Here is a 20,552-nt window from a genome sequence, read left to right as displayed (position 1 = left end):
AAGCAAGCTATTTTTTTAAAGATTTTATTTATTTGAGAGAGAGAGAATGAGTGAGAGAGCAGGAGCAGAGGGGGAAGGGCAGAGGGAGAGGGAGAAGCAGATTCCCCATTGAGCAGGGAGCCCAATGACCGGGGGCTTGACTCTGGGATCATGACTTGAACCGAAGGCAGACACTTAACTGACTGAGCCACCCAGGCACCCCATAAGCAAGCTATACATACATATATAAAATGTATAAATGTATATATAGCTTGCATCATGTTCTTACTTTCCTAGTCCTTACATCAGAAAAATTCCTTTTAATATACCTCTCTATAGCCCTTTCCCACATTCTAGCACATTCTTCCCTGCTCCTAGAATCCTACCCAGTAACATGAATGTAAAAAAGCAATTTAATAATAAGAATATATTGAAGCCTAGTGACCTATATGTTAATCCTATAGATCCTCAGAGCTATACTAAGTTCATCCTCGACCTTTTCTCTAGGAAAAACTCAAAATCCTTTAGGCTCATATGCTCTTTCTCATCTCAATTTCTGGAAGTCTTTGTGAAATTTATTTTCCCCAGGGAACTACAGGGTTCAAATCTGTATATGATTTCGTAATAAAACTATAGTTAGGATGACCACACAACATACTGTCTAACCTACGGCATTTCTGAATGAAAGAGGACTCTATCAGTAATTTTGTTGGGATGGGGACAGATACGCACCGTAGCTATAATCAATGCTTAAATCTGAAGAATACCTTCTAGTTTCCAATGGAGACGTTGGTGTTAAAAGTTCCAACAACAAATTAAAGGGCAGAGGAGACAAAATCTCAAACAATTAAAATTCCGCCCCATACCCCCACCTCAAGAAAACAAATGCTGAGGACCATGAAATTTAAATATTTATTTTTAAACCCCCCACAACACTGGAGTATGCTAGAAACAGTTTACAGGACTAATAACTCTAATGAATAAACAATATAATTCCTACCAATGATACAGCTGTGTTGTAAAGTTCCAAATAATCCATTTATAAATTCGTTGCTTTTGCTTTTACAAAAATACTCATTCAAACCACGATATGAGTTGCAAAATTAGTTCTAGACCTCTACAGATTATAAACTGTAATTGCGTTTCAGTCACATAGCAGGAGAAAATTTCAACTGAACCATTACTTCAAAATACAATGCATTAAAAGTAATTGTTACAGTATGGGCACCAATGAAAAGAACTTTCTTGGCATATGACATGACCACAACTTATTCAAGTGTCTGTATTATTACAGAAAGAGAAGAGGTAATGGCCACTTTGACTAAAAACTGTACTCTTTACTTGAAGAACACCTTTCTTCTAATATTTGGCAATTATTCCGATTTTTAGAAATGACTTCTGTGCAAAAACCAAACTGTGCTGATCCAAACAATAAAACGTTAACTACCAAAACTAATTAATATCAATAATTCTACAACTACTGAAATATAGCCTCAGTTCGGAACTTAGGCAGGCATAATATATATAATGGGCTTAAAAGAAAAAAGGTATTACCCATATAACAGTACCATAAATATAACTGAAAATTAACTGTACAGTCTAACTTAACTTTTGTACGGACACAGATCATCCTGTACTATGGTTATTTTCATATTAACTAGAAAATGCTTACTTAAATACCCTTTCAAAAATGAACATATGATGCTTATGTACTGGATAATTATGAAGAACAAAAATGTATAAATAGTTTATAGGACACCTCATTACCATGACGAAAATATGCTGGTGTAAGTTATACTCATACCTGCTGATCAGGTACTTACTCACATGATTATCAGCTTTTACTTAAGCTCCCCAAATCCAAGCATATAATATGCGCTATGAGTTGAAGATTTTAAAAACGAAGCCTGACTAATTCCTCCAGTATTGCCAAAAACCCATACTTGGCTAGTTAATATTGCTTTAAATTTCCAACCATGTTAAATAAGGGTTAACTGCCTCTTCTGCAAGAGAAGGTCAATACTGCACACCAAGAGGTACCTCTGTTGCTACATGTTGCCTATAAATGCTTCAAACACAGGGCTCTCAAATGAGATCGTCATTGAGCTACCTGGAAAATCATCCCAACTCGGTAGAGGGAGTCAATACTTTTCAGGTTTCATTTCCAAGAGCTTATTAAAAACTTCCCTTTTAAGAAAATATGACTTGTTTTCACCTCTCCACCCATAGTCATTTTTAGAATATGCTCGTGTTTTGTTTTTTTTTTTTGAAGTGTTTCGAGGCTTGATGATTTATAAACGTTGAGTACTTAGGATGACTTTGAAAGACCTGTATGTTTCATGAGTGTACATTTAACTAAAGATCAAAACATGAGAGGTATTCATCCCAGTAACTTAAGTAATAATGATACCTAAAAGCAAAACTGTATCTCAACATTTAGTAGAATACAGGTGAAACTATAGTATTAAAAGATATTCCTTACAAAATAATCTCTTTAAAATATAAAATGATAAACACCATCACAAAATAGTTGAAGAGCTTCTTCCAAATCTTCAATGTTGCAAAGATCCAAAAGGCACATGGAGCTCATGAGTTAAGCACTGTTAAGCTTGAAGTAGCTTTGGTGGGTTTCTCTGGGTCCGTATGAAACAGAAGCCAATAATAAGTTGCTTAGGGAGATTCATCTGCTGAACACCTATAAAATGAAGAAAAACTTAAACCGATATACAATTACACATATTTATATTCCTCATCTGTATGAACTCTGCAGTAAAGGTACTGATTCAGCAAACTAAACTCTTTTACTGAATCTCATCAGGTAGACGTTAAAATATAAAGAAGTTCAAAAATCTCTTCTGTAGGGGCGCCTGGGTGGCTCAGTCGGTTAAGCGTCTGACTCTTGATCTCAGCTCAGGTCTTGATCTCAGGGTGGTGAGTTCAGGCTCTGTGTGGGGCCCACTTAAAAACAAAATCCCTTCCATATCTGATTTGACAACCTCCAATTGATTTGTTTGCAAATAGGAAAAGAGCGGGAAGTTGTCCATGAAAGTCTAAGGGATTTTGAAGAGGAGCTTTAGTGTACGAAGACAAATAGGCTTCATCAGATAGAAGAGTGTGTGATTTTACAGGCCATATAGTTTGCTCCAACTTGATCCCAGTGCCACCACAAATACAAACAAGTAGAAAGATGCACCGAGAAGTGATATAATGGGATTGAGACTAGAATTAGTATTGCTTTATTCTGCTGGAGCTAAGGAGTTGTGTGTATGCTTGTGCACGCATACAAAAGTCTGGTTTCAAAAGAGAACTTAAACATTAACTGTATGACTTAACAAAATTAAACCAACAATTTGAGACAGTGTGGAAATTGAAGTCAATCATAAGGACCTACCTAAAATCCCTCCCTTAACTTTTCTTACAGGGGCTAAACGTAAGAACTTTAGCACTGGAAACTATGTGAACAGTGGTGTATGAGGGTAGTGGCAAGAATGAAAGCATTCCTAAATGGTATTTACAAGGGCCCAAATAAAAATAAACTCCGAGACCTTTCGTCTATTCCCCTACTAGCAGGCAAAGGAGAAATAAACAAAACAGGCTATTTCTTGCAGCGGGAAAAGTACCTTGTAATGCCCGAAGATAACAATTCCAAAAGCTCGTGTTTAAAGATGGGCAACAAACAAAACAGTTTTAAACATACAACTATTAAGAAGTGAATAGTTGAAATGACTGAATCAAGGTGATCATATTGTATCATAAACATCCCACAGAAAATGTCAAAATAATTTCTTACATGACATTTCAAGCTTACTTTTGAAATTTTTCAATTAATTTCTTCACCATTTTATCTGTGATGCCAGGACAGGCGGCTTCGGCCACAGCAATACTTTTCTCAAGTTCTTCAATTGCCTGATTCCTGCTAGCGTTATTCTCATCCTGCTGTTTAAGCTGAGAAAGATCAATAGCAATAACATTTAAAATTACTAGACTTCTTAACATAGATATTGAAAGCTAATGAATCCATACTTACTTCAGCAAACGCAGGTGTGATTATCATAGACAAACAGCTCAGGGTTTGCACAAGATCTTGCTCCTTGGAACAAATAATATGGATTATGCACATGAAATTAACACAGTAAGTCATGGTTTTCTTATTCTGTAACAAGCGAGCACTAATTTGAAACCTCCCTCCCAAAAGAGCCAATATAAGGCACATCTCCATGCTTCCTTCCCACCCATCCATTACCCAGAAGGCCTCTAACCTCTAGGATTACAACAGATAGATATCCACGATTACACTGGGGTTATGCATGTCTAGGTAAGTTGCATTTAAAAACATGCCGATGGCCACTTAAACGACCTCCATGACCTTTACTTAATTGGCTCAAAACTAATGACTAATGAAGCATACTGTGGATACAGTGAGGTAGGTGGGCATTTAGGGGTATTAAATTCTAATAATTTTTGGCCATCACAATCTCACTACATTAGTCTGAAAGAGTCTATTGAGAGGAAGTGATCATCGCCATGCACATACTGCCCCATTCTGTAGTTTCTTTGGATCAGGCTTCTTTCGCACGGTGGTAAAGCTCCATTCAGGATGAGTATTATTTTCTCTGCTGGTGGGTTCCCTAAAGAGATGGTTCAAAATACGTTCCTAAGTAACTAAGCTTGGTGAAAATACCAAATCAATGCAGCCAGACTCTGAAGAGTTATTCCAATATATAAAAAATCATAGTATAAAAAAGCATTCGATCTCAGTTTCAGGTGGATACTACAATTTACTGAAGAAGAAGAGCAGTGGTCCTCAACTCCTAAGTGTGCATCAGAATCGCATGTGGAAACCTCTTACCACATAAATAAAGTCCTGCCCCCACCCTCCCCACTGACTGGATCAGGATCTCCTCAAGTGTGGCTTTTGATTCTTTTTTTTAAAGTTCCATGGGCTACTTTCACGGGCAGCCATGGCCAACAAACTATTACAACAGGGCACAAAAATCATCCTGGTATTTTTGATTCTTTTCAAAGTGGGGCAATTTCTCATAAATGCAGGACTCTGAGAGTATTAGTGAAAGAAATTTCATGTTGCCTTTGTGCCAATTCGGCCAGTGGAAGAGTAAATTCTGGTGTAACCTACAGACTTCCTTGGTCTACATTAAGTTATGGACTTAGAATCTAAGATGTCAAGGCGAATGCTGCAGTTAGAAAAACAGTGGAACTTTTTTAGGGGGGGTGGAAATCATACATAGATGAATATTTAAATCTATCAGTCTGATCCCAGTTTAGTATGTGGCCAAGGGGTAGGAAAGACCTGGAGGTCAGTTCTCCAGAAGGATTTTGCAGGTTTCCCCCAAAGTATGAGAAGACATAGCCCCTTACCACTCTGGGCAAACTAACTTTTAACTGAATCTTGTTCCAAAATTTTGTAATATACTCAAGTATCCACTAGGGGTTAGACTGAGACCATCTACAACTAGAGCAATTCACTTCTAAGAAAAAACGTTTCCAAATTCATTATACTCCACAAACTGTGATTTTAAAAGACTTCCACGGTTTTTACAGTAAAACTTTAAAATGAGGTTTATATTTTATGCTAGAGAAAGCATAGTGGATAGTACTTAAAAGACAGGCAACATTAGAATGGGTTACCTACATAAAAATTAAATGATTTGTACGTACGAATCAGAGCCCTCGGAATCAGACTCATCATCACTGTGCCCTTCTGCTTTCCATCTCTTAAATCGATCTATCAGTTCGGTCAGATAAGAAGTCTTCTTTGAATTTTTTACAATGAATTTGTGTTTCAGAAGTTCTTTAGCTGTAGGACGCTAGGGAGAAATATGAAGGACGCATGAATACTTCTAGGCTCTTTATGATTGCAAGGGGTGGTAAAAATTATTTCAATTATTAAGCAGAAAAGGTACATCTGAAAAGTAGGTCTACAAACATGAGGACAACTAAAATGCTGTAGGGCAACACACAGCTAATTCTACTTTTTGAAGTGGCTCAAGGCAACCCAGTTAAATTTACTACCTTGGTACCAATTTGTTCAAGCCCAGTGGGCAAAAAGGTGGCCTACCTACCCCAAACTGGCAGGCAGGACCTTCAAAAAAGCAGAGAAACACATGGCAGGATTTTGAAAATCAGTTAAAAATTTAAAAACATTTCAACATAGTGCTTTCAAATACTCTTCTTATATTTACTGTAAGTTGAAAAAATGGATGACAACTAGCAAGGCTGTAACTTTATTATCATCTGCACACGTCATATGATCCCCAGATTAATCCTTTCTCCATCACACATTAATTCATGGTGCATCTAAATGCAAACACCAGGTGCTGTGGGGGGCTATTTCTCCCCTAGGGTTTTATTAATATCAGAATATTCATTCTCAGTTTAAAAACAGTTACATTAAAGCTTAGTTCTTGTATACTTCTAGCTTCTAGAAGTCACCAGGCAGCTTTATTCTAGAAACAGTAAAGCAACTGTGATCAAATCTGTCAGGTAAATGAGTGGAGTTCACGAGACTTCAGTAAAAGCATATAACTTCATATGCTGTTATTTCTCAACATTAAATTTTTAAAAAAGTGAAACACACATGACTTTTCATGAAAAATGAAAACACAGTTGAATAAAAATCACTGTGGATAGTTACACATGTTCTTTAATAATGACTTCCTATAACAGGAACTTTATTTCTCACATTCTTGCCGTCTGAAATAAGAAATGATCAATAGAATAAGGAAGGAGCTAGGGACCACGAGAAAGAGAAAAAGATACAGGGGAAGGAGAAAAGGAAGTAAGGATCTTGCTAAGAACTGAACAGAATTAGCAAGAGAGAAGGAAGAACCAAGTTCCTAGAAGGATCTTAGGCAATTTTCACATGCACTGTATTCCTCACTGTAGAAAAACCACATTTGCTTATACAGACTTAATAATCAAAAACAAACAGTAGTAATGGCAATATATACTCACAAATGATGGATCTTTGTTCAGGCAAGCGTCAATAAACTCCTTAAAAGACTTAGTAAAGTCTCCAACAAGAGTTGGAGGATTGTTTTTTGGAATAAGAAACAGAACTCTCATCGGATGCATATCAGAGTTAGGTGGCTCTCCTTTGGCTAGCTCAATAGCAGTGATTCCCAATGACCAAATGTCAGCCTGAGGTAAGAGAGAGGAAAAAGTATTAGCTTGAAATTCCATTCCAACAGACTGCCATGAAATAGCCTGTGGGTCACATGATATTCAAGTGTCTCAAAAGGGGTGCCTGGCTCAGACGAGCATGTGACTCTTGATCTTGGGCTCACAAGTTCGAGCCCACATTGGGGGTAGAGAGGAGATCAATCAATCTTAAAAAAAATAAAGTGTCTCAAGAAATATTATGTGAATGTAATAAATTTTTATTAATTGAATTCACTTATTTAAAAAAAACTATCAAATTCCCTAACATTTTGCCAGGCACCACATTCTAGGCACTGAGGGTTCAGGTGGTGAATAAAGCAGACAAAAATCCCTGCTCTCAAGGGGCTTGTGCTCCAACAGAAGAGACAGATAAGTAAATAAATAATATGATGTCAGATGGTGCTAAGTTCTGTGAAGAAAAGAATAAAATCAGGATGAGGGAATAATGATTTGTGGGGGGCTGCAAATTTACACAGGATGGCTAGGGAAGACTACTCTGTGAGGTAATGTTTTTCTTTTCTTTTTTTTTTTTAAAGATTTTATGTTTTATTTATTTGAAGAGACAGAGACAGCCAGCGAGAGAGGGAACAGAAGCAGGGAGAGTGGGAGAGGAAGAAGCAGGCTCATAGCGGAGGAGCCTGATGTGGGGCTCGATCCCAGAATGCCGGGATCACGCCCTGAGCCGAAGGCAGACGCTTAATGACTGCGCCACCCAGGCGCCCGTTTTTCTTTTTTTAAGATTTATTTATTTATTTTAGGCCTATGACCCAGCAATTGCACTACTGGGTATTTACCCCAAAGATATAGATGTAGTGAAAAGAAGGGGCACATGTACCCCAATGTTCACAGCAGCATTGTCCACAATAGCCAAACTGGAAGGAGCCGAAATGCCCTTCGACAGACGAATGGATAAAGAAGATGTGGTCCATATATACAATGGAATATTACTCAGCCATCAGAAAGAATGGTTACCCAACATTTGCAGCAACATGGACAGGACTGGAGGAGATAATGCTAAGCGAAATAAGTCAAGCAGAGAAAGACAATTATCATATGGTTTCACTCATTTATGGAACATAAGAAATAGCAGGGAGATCGGTAGGAGAAGGAAGGGAAAACTGAAGGGGGGGAAATCGGAGGGGGAGATGAACCATGAGAGACCATGAACTCCGGGAAACAAACTGAGGGTTTTAGAGGGGAGGGGGTGGGGGGGATGGGCTAGCCCGGTGATGGGTATGAAGGAGGGCACGTATTGCATAGAGCACTGGGTGTTATGTGCAAACAATGAAGCATGGAACACTACATCCAAAACTAATGATGTGCTGTATGGTCACTAATGTAACATTATAAAATAAAAAATAAGATAAAATAATAAAAAATAGGCAGAAAATCAGAATAGACATTTTTTTCCAAGGAGAACGAAAACACTCACTTGAAAAGATAGCTGACCCCATCTCTATTGCAGCATTATTTACAATAGCAAGACATGAAAACAACCTAAGTCTCTCTTTCACACACACACACACACACACACACACACACACACACACAGATTTATTTATTTATTTATTTGGGGGGAGGGACAGAGAGAGAGAGGGAGAGAATCTCAAGCAGACTCCACGCCGAGCACCGAGCCCGACATGGGGCTGATCCCACAACCCCAAGATCATGACCTGAGTCGAAACCCAGAGTTGGATGCCCCACTCACTGCGCCACCCAGGCACCCCTACGGTGAAGTAATGTTTAAGCCGAGACCTGATTGGAAGAAAGGTTATTCCAGATAGAGGGAAGGGTGAGTGCAAACGTCCTGAGGCCAGAAGGGTCCTTGATATGTTTGAGGAACAGCAGTGAGGCCCCTGTGGTCCAAGAAGACAGAATACAGAGGAGAGTAAAAGGAGATGAGGCTGGAGGCCAGATCATGGACAGCTATGTAGTTGATAGTAAGGACCTTGGATTTTATTCTAAGTGGGATGGAAGGCTACTGAAGGGAATAGGGTCCGAATATTATCAGCATTCTGAGAACTTATGATTTAGCAGGAACACTTGACATAACACTAGCTTTCGAAATACTTTTAAAAGAAGGAAAATCAGGGCAGTTTTTTTCACATAAAATAGCATGCTATATAAAACCTATTATTAAAAACAAAACAGTTTTGTACAGGTAACACTTTACTTTTGAGTCATAAGCTGACTGTTGAATAACTTCAGGAGCCATCCAGAATGGTGTTCCCACAAAGGTATTTCTTTTGATTTGTGTGTCTGTCAGCTGGCCAGCAACTCCAAAGTCAGCCAGTTTAACATCTCCTTGTTCTGACAGCAAGACGTTGGCAGCTGGGGAAAAAAGAAACAAAACCCCTCAGCTTCCTCAGAATGCAGCTATGTTTCTCAGGTTCATATAAGATTTTTGCATACCTTTTATGTCTCGGTGAATTTTCTTTTCTGAATGCAGATAGTCCAGACCTTTCAAAATTTCCTTTAGCATAGTAGCGATCTGGAACTCATCAAATGGACCAGCTCGAAGCTGAGGGGGGAAAACGCACACACTTTTATACACATCCAAACAATCTAGTTCAAACTTGATATTATCTTTGAAATAAGGGAATCACTTAGATATACGAAGCAATTCTGCTTATTAAGACAATATTGAAACAAAGGCGGAAACAATTTAAAAGGTGAGGGAAGAGAGTAAACAAGTCAAAGGGCTGAAAGAGTTTTTAAATGATTAGATTTAATCTCGACAGATAATACAAGCAGTGTGACCTCTGTACCAGTTCCAAGTCTGGAAGGTTCCTAAATATTTACATCCAAGATTTAAGAAATATGCTTAAACAATGACAGAACAAGCTTTCTTTTCTTTTTTGGCTAGGAAAAAAAGAAATCAGCTACTTAAATTTTGGTGTTGGCTATTTAAATGATTAACTATTTACACTAAACTGATTTTGAGATCAGTCAGCCCACAGCACAGTTCTTAGCATTTGGGTCTCTCAATCACTTTGGAAAGCCGAGAGCCTTTTTGAGACCGAATTTTACAAGTTAGCCAGGAATATGATAATTAATCTATTCAGACTTACATTGTAAAAAAAAGAAAAAAAAGATAAATCATGAAGGGATACGGTTTTTCAAATAAATATAACACATTTCCCTTTCTTTCCCCATCCCTGTACCAAAGCCAATAGTTCCAACTGGAATACAAGGAAAGCAATGATTAGGTTTCAGGAGAACTTGTAATGGAATATCTGAAAATATCTCTTTAAAATAAATGGTTATTTTAAAATTCTGGTACCTCATAAAGCACAAACAGTGGACTGTACAGTATTATTACAGGAAAGGGTGGGAATCTAAAGTCAGAGCTGAGGTAGAGCTCTGTTTGCTGGAAGGAGGGAAGAGGTGGTGAAAATCAAACATCGCCCACTCTGCCTCACACTGGGAGGGATTCACAGCTCTTTGGCACCTAGTGTATTTCATCTTTCATGAATGCCATATTTATTCTGAATAAAGGGCACTTTCATGTTGAAATTTAACAGCTTAAAATAGAACCCGTACTTCAGTCTCACCATTGAATATTAACTGCGGTCTGGATATATAGTATACTCCAGGGATGTCCATAGTTCAATAGGTGCCTTTCCTAGGTAACATTATCTATTTACTTATAAATCTATCAACTTCCATCCCAAAAGCTTCTATTTAAACAGGAGTGATTAAAGTTGTTCTCAGAGATGAAAATGGCATTTTATTGATTGCTGGCAATGAAATTCTGAGGGACTACCAAATAACTGAGAGACAAAGGTCATACTAAGGATTCGTAGTTAGTATCACTGATCGTAGCATGTTGACAGGGGCAGAGGCGGTATAGCCTCAGTTACTTAAGAAATAGGGCAAGGTCTGTAAGAGATACTACTTGTCATTCTCAAGGACTTCCAAAAGTGGCCTGGATAAGCCAGTGAATTACGTAATACAGAATTTAAAAAAACAATACATTTCCGTAAAAACAAACAAAAAAGGGGTCTTATAGACCCACTAGCGTATCGGGTATATTTAGCTCCAGTTTAAAATTCAGGAGAAGTACAATCTCAATGAAGGGGGTACTGGGAGAGGCTGGGAGGGGCAGACTCCATGGCAGGGCAATGGGAATGGGGTGCTACAGCTGGGTTTTTCTGGTTCATTATGAGACAGAAAACTATTTCAAGGCTTGTGGTTAAAATGTTTCCTTAGCCATGTTGACAACAATGAGTAAAGGAGAAAAAAAGGGAGTTGGAAAGAGAATGAAGGTAAAGTCGATGGAACAGAGACTGGTTTTTTATTTGCAGTACAACCTTGGAAGAGATAATGCTGAAATCTTGGTCCACGGGCCTTGGAGTGCATAATTGAACTTCTCCTCAATGACTGAAGACCACTCCAATGTCTCTAATAGCTAATACCTCTGCCTCCAGGGCCGCATACTGGCCTTGGATAATCTGCCTCTATTGTCCACTGAGCGCATGCAAGAGAGGGACATCTGCTCTTTCACAGACTATACTTATGGGCCTGGGGCTGTCCCCCACTCCTTTGACTTTCAGCTGGTCCTAATGCAGCACATTACGTTACGCCTTCTCTTATGAGCAAATTGTTTCCAACTTTTTTCTTTGGTGCTATTTTATTCTATTAACTTTATTGTATGAATTTTTGTTGTAAGCTATCACAATTCTTCCTCGAAGGAAGTCAGGTAAGATCAATTCCATAAAATAACCTACAATATGCACATAGTCTGTTCATATACAACTAAGTTTTTTTTCAAGAATGGGAGAGAATCTTGAGGTATACACTCTAAAATGCTGATGTCAGTTACAAGTAATAATCACATTCCTTTAGCTGGGCACCAGTTTAAAGTGAGAAATAATTTCTTCCCAGCATCCCTCTTGTTTTCTCTTGTCCCTAATAGCAGTGCCCTCCCTCCAACCTAATCCTTTCTTAAATTCCCCAAATGCTAGCATTCATTTGTACTGCACATTTTCTCATCATTGGCCCTCCTTACAAAGGCCAGTTACATGAACTTCATCATTCAATCACAGTGTTCTTGAATCTGCGAGCTGGAGAAACAAACCTTGAACAATTACTAATTGAATTTCTTCATTCAACATTTGAGGAAATCAAGGCACAGAGGTTCAATGGCTTGTCCAATATTAGCCAGCTAGTCAATGGCAGAACCAGGACTAGGACTTAGGTCTCTTGATTTTTAGGGAAGGGATATGGTGAGCACCTTGGGGGACCAAGTAAGGTAACTGATCAATTTGAAATGGGCTCTTAATATTTAAAAAGTAGAAAAAGGAGGATCGTGGAGCAATTGGCAGGCTTCTTGTGGAGCTAATGAAAACACTGTTGTGGAATAAAACTACGTGACAAGACAAATGGAAATGGGGTCATTTAACTTCAAGAAAAGAATGAGATCTGACTCCATAAGCATGAAGGATTATTATACAAAGAAACACCAGTTGTGTTCTATCACTAGAGAGGAAAGAGAAAGAAAAAATGAACTCAAGCTTTAGGATATAAGAATTAGATTAGACACAAGGAAGGATTACATAACTCAGCAATTGATTAAAATGAGATGAATTCCTAGAAGGAGATGAGACTCTCCATCAAGTTTAATTACCATTTCTTTAGAATGCTTTAAATATGGTTCGGTTTAAAGGAAACAAAATCTCTTACAGTCATTTCTGTTCATAGGATTATTTGAAACTTTGGAGTCATTGGCAGGAAGGATTAAATCTTTTTAGAAATATTTAATCACTCACGGTTGGGAAAACTCATCTCCACTTGAAAATAAGAGTTAAAATATTACTTGATGATCTTAATCATCAAAACACTTTATTTTTAGAAACAGCATACTCTATAATTTCAAAAGCAGAAGCATGCTAAGGAAATACAAGTCATATAATATTAAAGACAGAAGAGAACTTAGAAATAACTTCTTTGTTTTATAGGATATCCAAGTCTAAGGATTTTATGTGTCTGGTTCACAGCCACAGATTTAGTTATGAAGGCAGCTAGCCCCATAACCTCAAACTCCTATAGGCCAGCCCACTGGCCATCCTACTACACAAAGTCGCCTCTAGTAATGCATACTGAATTTTAAATACAATGTCATATTAATAAAGACGTAAAAGGGGGAAAAAACAGCAATGATAGAGCCACACCAACTTGAGGAAAACAACCTGTGTTTCTCAAACGGATTTTGTGTGTAATCACAGCTTCATTGTGTGAAAGTTCTGCTCAGGGCAGGATTTTAGCATCCTGGTCTTTGCCCACTAAAATGTCCTTAGCACTTCCAAGTTATTATGATAACCAAAAATGCCAGCACATTTCCAAATGGCCTAGAGAGGGGCAGAGAGAATTCTGTAGGGAACTGGGTCTGTAGGCCTATTTGGTGAGAACCCAAGAACCAGTTTTTGTGACAGTTACCTGAATCACACATTTTTAAAACTCCAAGAGCACTCTATCTTTGCAGGGGAATGCTTGCAAAGTAAAACTCTAAACTGATAGCAGTTGTCAGATACAGTTCTAATTTGCAGAGCTTTATTTCATTAAGCTATTCACATTTCATACACTCTCTAAGAATGTCAGTAATATGCCCATCCTGCAATCTAGCTCAATCTACATAAGGGTAGTGGTCCTGAATAAAGTGTTTAATTTGAACATATTAACTGAGCAACCACTCAGCTTGCCCAAAAGCCATTGCTTACTCCAGTCAAAAGAAAAAAGTTAAAGTATAGAAGTGCATGTGTGTAATTATTTAAAAATACTTACAAGATCCAGTGCTGAACCACCACCCAGGTATTCCATTATAATCCATAATTTTGAACCCTGTAAAAGCCATGGAACAATTTAATAATCACAAACCTGAGCCAAATAACATACTAGCATAAAATATTAAATCTGACATACTAATGTGCTGGTTCTAAAATACAAGTTTAAAATTACTTGTTTGAAGCCCAGCATATATTTTTCCATAGAACATTATAAATGAAAGTAAAGTTCTGAGTCTTGACCTTCCTCCCAACCTATTTAGCCTGTGATACAGCAAAGTGAAGAACAAATTATTATTATTTTTTTTACTGTTGAACTATTAGCAATTTTTATAAAACCCAGAAAAAAGAAACCATAGCCTTAAATTATTATTTTGGATGATTCTGAAAGAAAAAGATAGTTACATTAAAGAATGAGGAGGTATATGGAGACTTGTAGAAATTTTAAATGGGGCTTCTGGGCACTTCCCATGTAATTTTAGAGTTTGAGTACACTGGATAGTTTGCCTTATTACAGTTTTTGGCTTTGGTTCCCATGTACTGTATCACTTTTATCAGCCATGATTAATGGGTATTTTGGTACACATGTGGAGCCTAGAAAGGATATTATCTCTCCTCGCCCCCAACCCCTACTGCTGAGGTACATGGTTAACAGAAAGGGAGTGTGTAGCTTGAAAAGCATAGGATTACTTGATTACTCCAGGTAGAATTAACTTCACTGTAAGTTGTACAAGAAGAAATCGGGTAAGCACATGTATATACATTTCAAATCAGGCACACACACATATGCACACAAAAAATTGGAATAAACCATTAAATCTTTTCTTCTTTCAGCTGTAGTTTGAAATACAAGGGACACTTCTCTCCCCAAATCATTTCATGAATGGTATTCTGTGCATTTTTGTGGGACCACAGATTTGACTGTAAGTGGATCGGTTGATTTTACTATCCTGGCAAGGAGCCAAGCTGTGAATGGCTTGTGTTCTAAAAGTCCATTTTTCAGTAAGGTATTTCAAAATGGGAAAGCAAGCATTTTTCCCATAAAAATAAAGTTGAGGTTCCTGGGGTAGTCCCCCCACAAAAGATAACTGAACACGAAGGCATCCACAGTGTAGCAGGAAGAATGCCAGAGAAACGAACTACTATTTACACCCTCACAACGTTTCCAGGGGATAAATGCACTCAGTGTTATGGTTCAACTTGGGATGCCAGGGACGCATTTCTTACCTTTACAGCCCTGGCTGTGGGATGAAGATTCTCCAGCTACTGTCAGGAGCCGTCAAACTCTACACTCCCTGGGAAGTACTCAGGAGTTCCAATCAAAATGTCCATGTGTCTCCATGAGGCTGGGACGTTAGCATGGCAAGAGAATGGACCCTAGTAACATGACGATGGGTGACACTGTCACGTAGGGACTGGGAGGTGGCCTAGTGTTCGGGCCCAGGGAGGAAGGGCTCGGTTAAATTAAGATGAAAGGATTCCTCCTTTCTTTCTGGATGATGACACCATGCAGGATGAATGAGAGGGGAGGGGGATAATGTACCTTTCCCCCAGTCTTAACATCCACTCCCCTATCACAGCCTGAACTGAAGAAAGAAAGAGCCGAGAGTCTTTGCCAGTGGTGGTGTCTAGGACAGGAAAGAGGAAATACGTCCTTGTAACAGTGGGGAGGGGAAAGAGTTCTGGGAGTGCTTCAGGTAACTTGTTTTTATGTCTAGAAATCAGGCCCTCAGAACCTGAGAATTGTCAACCTGATGCATCTTTATACTTTTTTCAAGAGAAGAAAAAAGTGTTTCTCACAACGCCGCATAGCCTGAGAATTTTTTCTTTTGCCACAAGTTTGTTTCTAGTAAGTCCTATGTACTACCTTATGAATTCAGAATGCTTCCCATTCCCCTAATATTTAAAAGACAAACAAAAAGATCTTATTAAACACGTTTATCTATTTTCTAGTTCTGCGTGAATGAAAGCATCTGTTTTCCGAGTTTGAAACAACGTGTGTCCTTTTTTTGGGAGGGTAGCGACTCAAAACAGAAACTTACCAACTGTCTGTCCTCCACTAAAGCATATTTATGGAAAGCTTAAAATGTTATTAAAGTTATGCGTAAGCAACTTCCAGATCTGAGAAAGGCGGCTTCCTCCTTGCAAGCAAGCTGTTGGGTGGGACCGGGACTCTTCAGAAACAGGGCAGGGAAGGAACCAGAGCTGCAGGTCAGATTTTCTGCCTGCTTCCTTCTGATCGCCACTTCTGCAGACAAGCCTCACTGGAAAACCGCCACAGTTCTGGACCTTCAAAAGAAGGCTACGCAGGTGTGGGAGCTGAAGTGAGGCTGGTGGAGCTCTTCCCTGCTCAAGGAAGCTTCACCCACAGAGATTCTTCTTACAGGTTCCTTGTCCACAGCAGGTCTCAGGGAAAACACCAATTGCAAACAAAACAAAACCGAAGAGCCTAGACTCTATGTTTATGTTCTTTTGGAGGACTACAACTTCTACCTTTGATTTTGGTGCAAAGATGTTTGTGTTGGAGAATGCAAATAAGTATGTTTGGCTTGCTTTTAAATAATTTAAAAGGCTGAGATGATATCTATATACCGGTTTAAAATTCCAAAAGAGCCACTGACTGCAAACCGTAACTGTACATCCGGCACACTGAAGCACAGGAAGTCCCTTAAGGAAAAACTCCACTTCTCCACTTACAAAGTGACCTACACAATTTAACAACGGCTTGGAGGAGTAAGTTTAAAGTCCTGCATCAACATGGGTGGTCAGGGGTTAGGAAATGGCTATCCGTTCCAAAATTCAGAAGGCCTCAAGAGTAAGGACTCTAGATTGTACTACTTACTGGGGAGAACTTGGAGCCTTGTGCCAACAAATTACTGGCGTCTGTAGTGTCACCTCTGTCACCCCACAGGAAGGCCATTGAACCCCACTGTTTGCCGCTAAACAGACGCTTGGCCAAAGCGGGGAGAAAGGCTACTGCAGAATTTGGAATTCATTTGTTCATAGAAAAAAAAACATTTAAAATACCCATTATATGTATTTGAGAGAAGATTATTGTACTATATATTAAATACATGTTGAATTAAATGGGCTGGCCAATGAATCTCCTAGCCAATCATGACATTGACCATATATTCCAAAATGCACAACTAAAGTCAACCAGTTACCAAAGGACAAATGCTCTCTGATTCCACCTATATAAGGAACCCAGAGTCATCAAATTCATAGCGACAAGAAGTAGAATGGGAGGTACCAAGGACTGTGGAGAGGAGACAATGGGGAATCATAGTTTAATGGGTACAGAGTTTCAGTTGAGGAAGATGCCAAAGTTCTGGAGATGGATGGTGGTGATGGTTGCACAAAAACATGAATGTACTTACTGCCACAGAACTGTACACTTAAAATGGTTAAAATGGTCAATTTTATGATGTATATTTTACCACAATAAAAAGGAAACAGCACGTAAAATTTTATAGAACCACAAGGGACAGGAGAGATCATCTTGTCACATGCTTTACTACTCTTGAGTCATTTTCTTCCAAACTAGAATACCTTCTCCACACTTCACCCTCACCAAAATTATGCTCAAATTCTTGTTCAAATGCTACTCCTCCTTGTTAGGGTTATTGTACTTGATGTACCCACAGATAAGTGGGTAATATGAAGCAAGTTAGATATATCTATCTGGGGCTAAGGAGAGAGGCTAGAACCAGAGACATGAATTTAGAAGTTGTCACGATAGGGGTGCCTGGGTGGCTCACTCAGCTAAGCGTCCAACTCGTGATTTCAGCTCAGGTCATGTCTCAGGGTTGTGGGATTGAGCCCCACATGGGGCTGGCATTCAGCACAGAGTCTGCTGGAGATTCTCTCCCTCTGCCCCTCCCCCCTTTCAAATCAATCAGTCAACCTTAAAAGAAAAAAAAGAGAAGCTGTCATGAGAAAGAGGAGACTGATCAGGGCAAATATGTAGAATGAAAGGAATATACATAGTAGGGCACTCAATAAATAAATGTCTGCTAAACTGAATCTAATATGGGGCTCTGTAGAGGTGTGTTATCTCAAGTTTAAAGCTGTATTTGTTTTGAGGAAAAAATACTGTAAGGAGGAGAAAATTTTTCCCTCTTCAATTTCCTTGAAGTTTTATAAGAAAACTCCAAAACACAATTTTTAACTAAGGAACGTTCCAGAAACATTCACCATATGCTGGGAGTAAACACACACAAAAGTCTCAGGAAAAACAGTGAGAAGGTCACAGAACTTTATAGACCCTATTCTGGAATATTTTACTCCTATCATTCAATTCTTTTTTTTTTTTTGATAAATATCAAGGTGGTGGAATGTGGAGGGGGGCATATTTTCTTAACATAAACAGAAATCTAAAGGCGATTTTTAGCAGCAAATAAAGGCATGATTCAAATTCTATTCAATGCCTGAGCGAGCTTCATTTTAAGATTTACATCGAACTAAAAAAATATTTAAAGATTATAAAAGATTTTTCCAATATTATGAGATCAGAAGGGAAGGGTTTGCTTATTTTAGCACTCTTCGTAAAGACTAACTTTGTCTCTCAAGAAAATCTGCAGTGAACTAAAATTAAAGGAAAATACTGTGGTCATACTGATGTTTGTCTGGTTTTTACTCTTGTTTTTAAAAATGAAGTTACACAGTAAGCTCAGTCAAAATGAATACCTTGTACATTTTTGCATGTTTCAAGGAAATCACTACAACTGCATACAGTTCAGAGAGCATATAATTTTCTCTCAAGTGCAGTAACTTTTCCTACAGCTTACAGTGAGGTCTTGGATATGTATGATATCCTGTGTAAAGACAACCTGAGAAAAACCCATATCCTACCATACTCAATTAACTTGACTCACAAAATCCCCCACGTCATCTGAAATGGAAGGATGCACCACAATAAAAACATAAGTCGATTCATAATGCAGGTCTCTGATGGTACTTAGAGGATGTAGCCTTGAGTTATATTGACTCCATTAAACAGAACCCTGCTATATTTGATGTGATTTTAGTTTAAAAAAAAAAAGCAAGCCTACAGAGTCTCACTGTTTTAATATAAATGGAAAATAAACAAGTTGGTCAATTTAAGTTGGTAATTTAAATAAATGATATTAAAAGCTTATAATATCATAAGCTATTTCTGTGTGTATATATATGCACATGTATATAGAGATAATACACATACATTTATTTATTCTAATGTAAATAGATTCAGGATACAAATAATCAATATCAGCCAGCTGTGAATTTCTACAATTTTATCAAGAAGTGACATGTTTTTCAAAGTAGTCTTTCATATCGTGGACTTTTTTTTTTTTTTTTAAAGATTTTATTTATTTATTTGACAGAGATAGAGACAGCCAGCGAGAGAGGGAACACAAGCAGGGGGAGTGGGAGAGAAAGAAGCAGGCTCCTAGCAGAGGAGCCTGATGTGGGGCTCGATCCCACAACGCCGGGATCACGCCCTGAGCCGAAGGCAGACGCTTAACCACTGTGCCACCCAGGCGCCCCCATATCGTGGACTTTAATTAATGATGGCAAAGGGGATAAAAATACTTCAGTTTAATCCTTTAAGAAGACATCATGGACAATGGTCCTGATTCACTGACTAGTCTGAGAACATTCTATAATCAAGATTTGGACAAGACAATCTATTTTATTTATTTAAATGTTAAATATTTATTGGGTGACTAGTACAAGTACACTATGAGGGGAATTTTTTTAAAAACATGAAATCTTTGGAATAAATAATACAAACAGCTATAATTCATTTTCCATGAGTACCGAGTCTGAGTTAACAAAGTCTATAAGCAACCAATGAAACAGTCAATACCATGTTGGTACTCATTTTCAATATAATATAGAATAACCCATTTGGAATAGGGCTTATTTAATATTTTTAGTCAGTTACCGAAAAGAGCTTATGTGTTATAGGTGCCTAAGAATAGCAAAGGTTAAGGTTTGCTCTAGAGTAGGTCTGGAATTACCAGGATTCAATCCAGAAAGAGTTAACCAGATGACTAAACAACACACACACACAACAACAACAACAACATCAACAACAAATTCCTGAGGCTGCCTCAAACCAAGCCTGCTATGGGAAGCAGGAGGGAGACCTAAATGTATTGAGACTGAACGATCTCTCAGGATTCCTTAAAAGGAGTCTGACCCACTAAATAAGTTTTGTGGAAAAGAATTCAAAAGCAACATATGCCACACAGAATCAATTGTGTGTACAATTAAAGAGAGTAATGGCTAACATTCAATTCCAACTGAATAGGAACTACCATCTCCTCTTGGAAGCCTTTCCTTCACACCACCACCCTCCCCTCAAAACGACAGAAGTGACTACTTGCTTATTTGTGCCCCAGCTGTACCTTGTACATACTTAATCACAAAATCTGCACCCTTCTAGTGCAATGTGGGACTGTGAGCTCCTTTATGGCAGGGGTGAGTTATTCATTTTTTTTAAAAGATTTATTTATTCCCGAGAGGGGGGAAGGAAGGGGCACAGGAAGAGAATCACCAAGCAGACTCCTGCTGAGCGTGGAGCCGGACGTGGGGCTCGATCCTACGACCCATAAGATCATGACC

General features: G+C 38.4%; 1 protein-coding gene across 2 annotated transcripts in view; it reads right to left on the bottom strand.

Annotated features, from left to right (window-relative positions):
- Positions 1-872: 872 nt before the first annotated feature.
- Positions 873-20,552, bottom strand: part of STK26 (serine/threonine kinase 26) — a 51,423-nt gene continuing 31,743 nt past the window's right edge. The window contains exons 3-11 of one of the 2 annotated variants that reach the window (XM_034649011.1): positions 13,942-13,998; positions 9,571-9,679; positions 9,332-9,489; positions 6,952-7,137; positions 5,656-5,804; positions 4,514-4,607; positions 4,007-4,069; positions 3,770-3,924; positions 873-2,674 (exon numbers count right to left, since the gene is read on the bottom strand). In XM_034649011.1, the coding sequence (XP_034504902.1) occupies positions 3,784-3,924; positions 4,007-4,069; positions 4,514-4,607; positions 5,656-5,804; positions 6,952-7,137; positions 9,332-9,489; positions 9,571-9,679; positions 13,942-13,998 (957 nt within the window). In that variant the 3' untranslated portion in view covers positions 873-2,674; positions 3,770-3,783. The remainder of the gene's footprint in view (positions 2,675-3,769; positions 3,925-4,006; positions 4,070-4,513; positions 4,608-5,655; positions 5,805-6,951; positions 7,138-9,331; positions 9,490-9,570; positions 9,680-13,941; positions 13,999-20,552) is intronic. The other variant, XM_019803449.2, reaches the window with a different exon arrangement.

Source organism: Ailuropoda melanoleuca, chromosome X (assembly GCF_002007445.2).
Source record: "Ailuropoda melanoleuca isolate Jingjing chromosome X, ASM200744v2, whole genome shotgun sequence".
Classification (NCBI taxonomy): Eukaryota; Metazoa; Chordata; class Mammalia; order Carnivora; family Ursidae; genus Ailuropoda; species Ailuropoda melanoleuca.
This window is presented reverse-complemented; position numbering and strand designations above follow the sequence as displayed.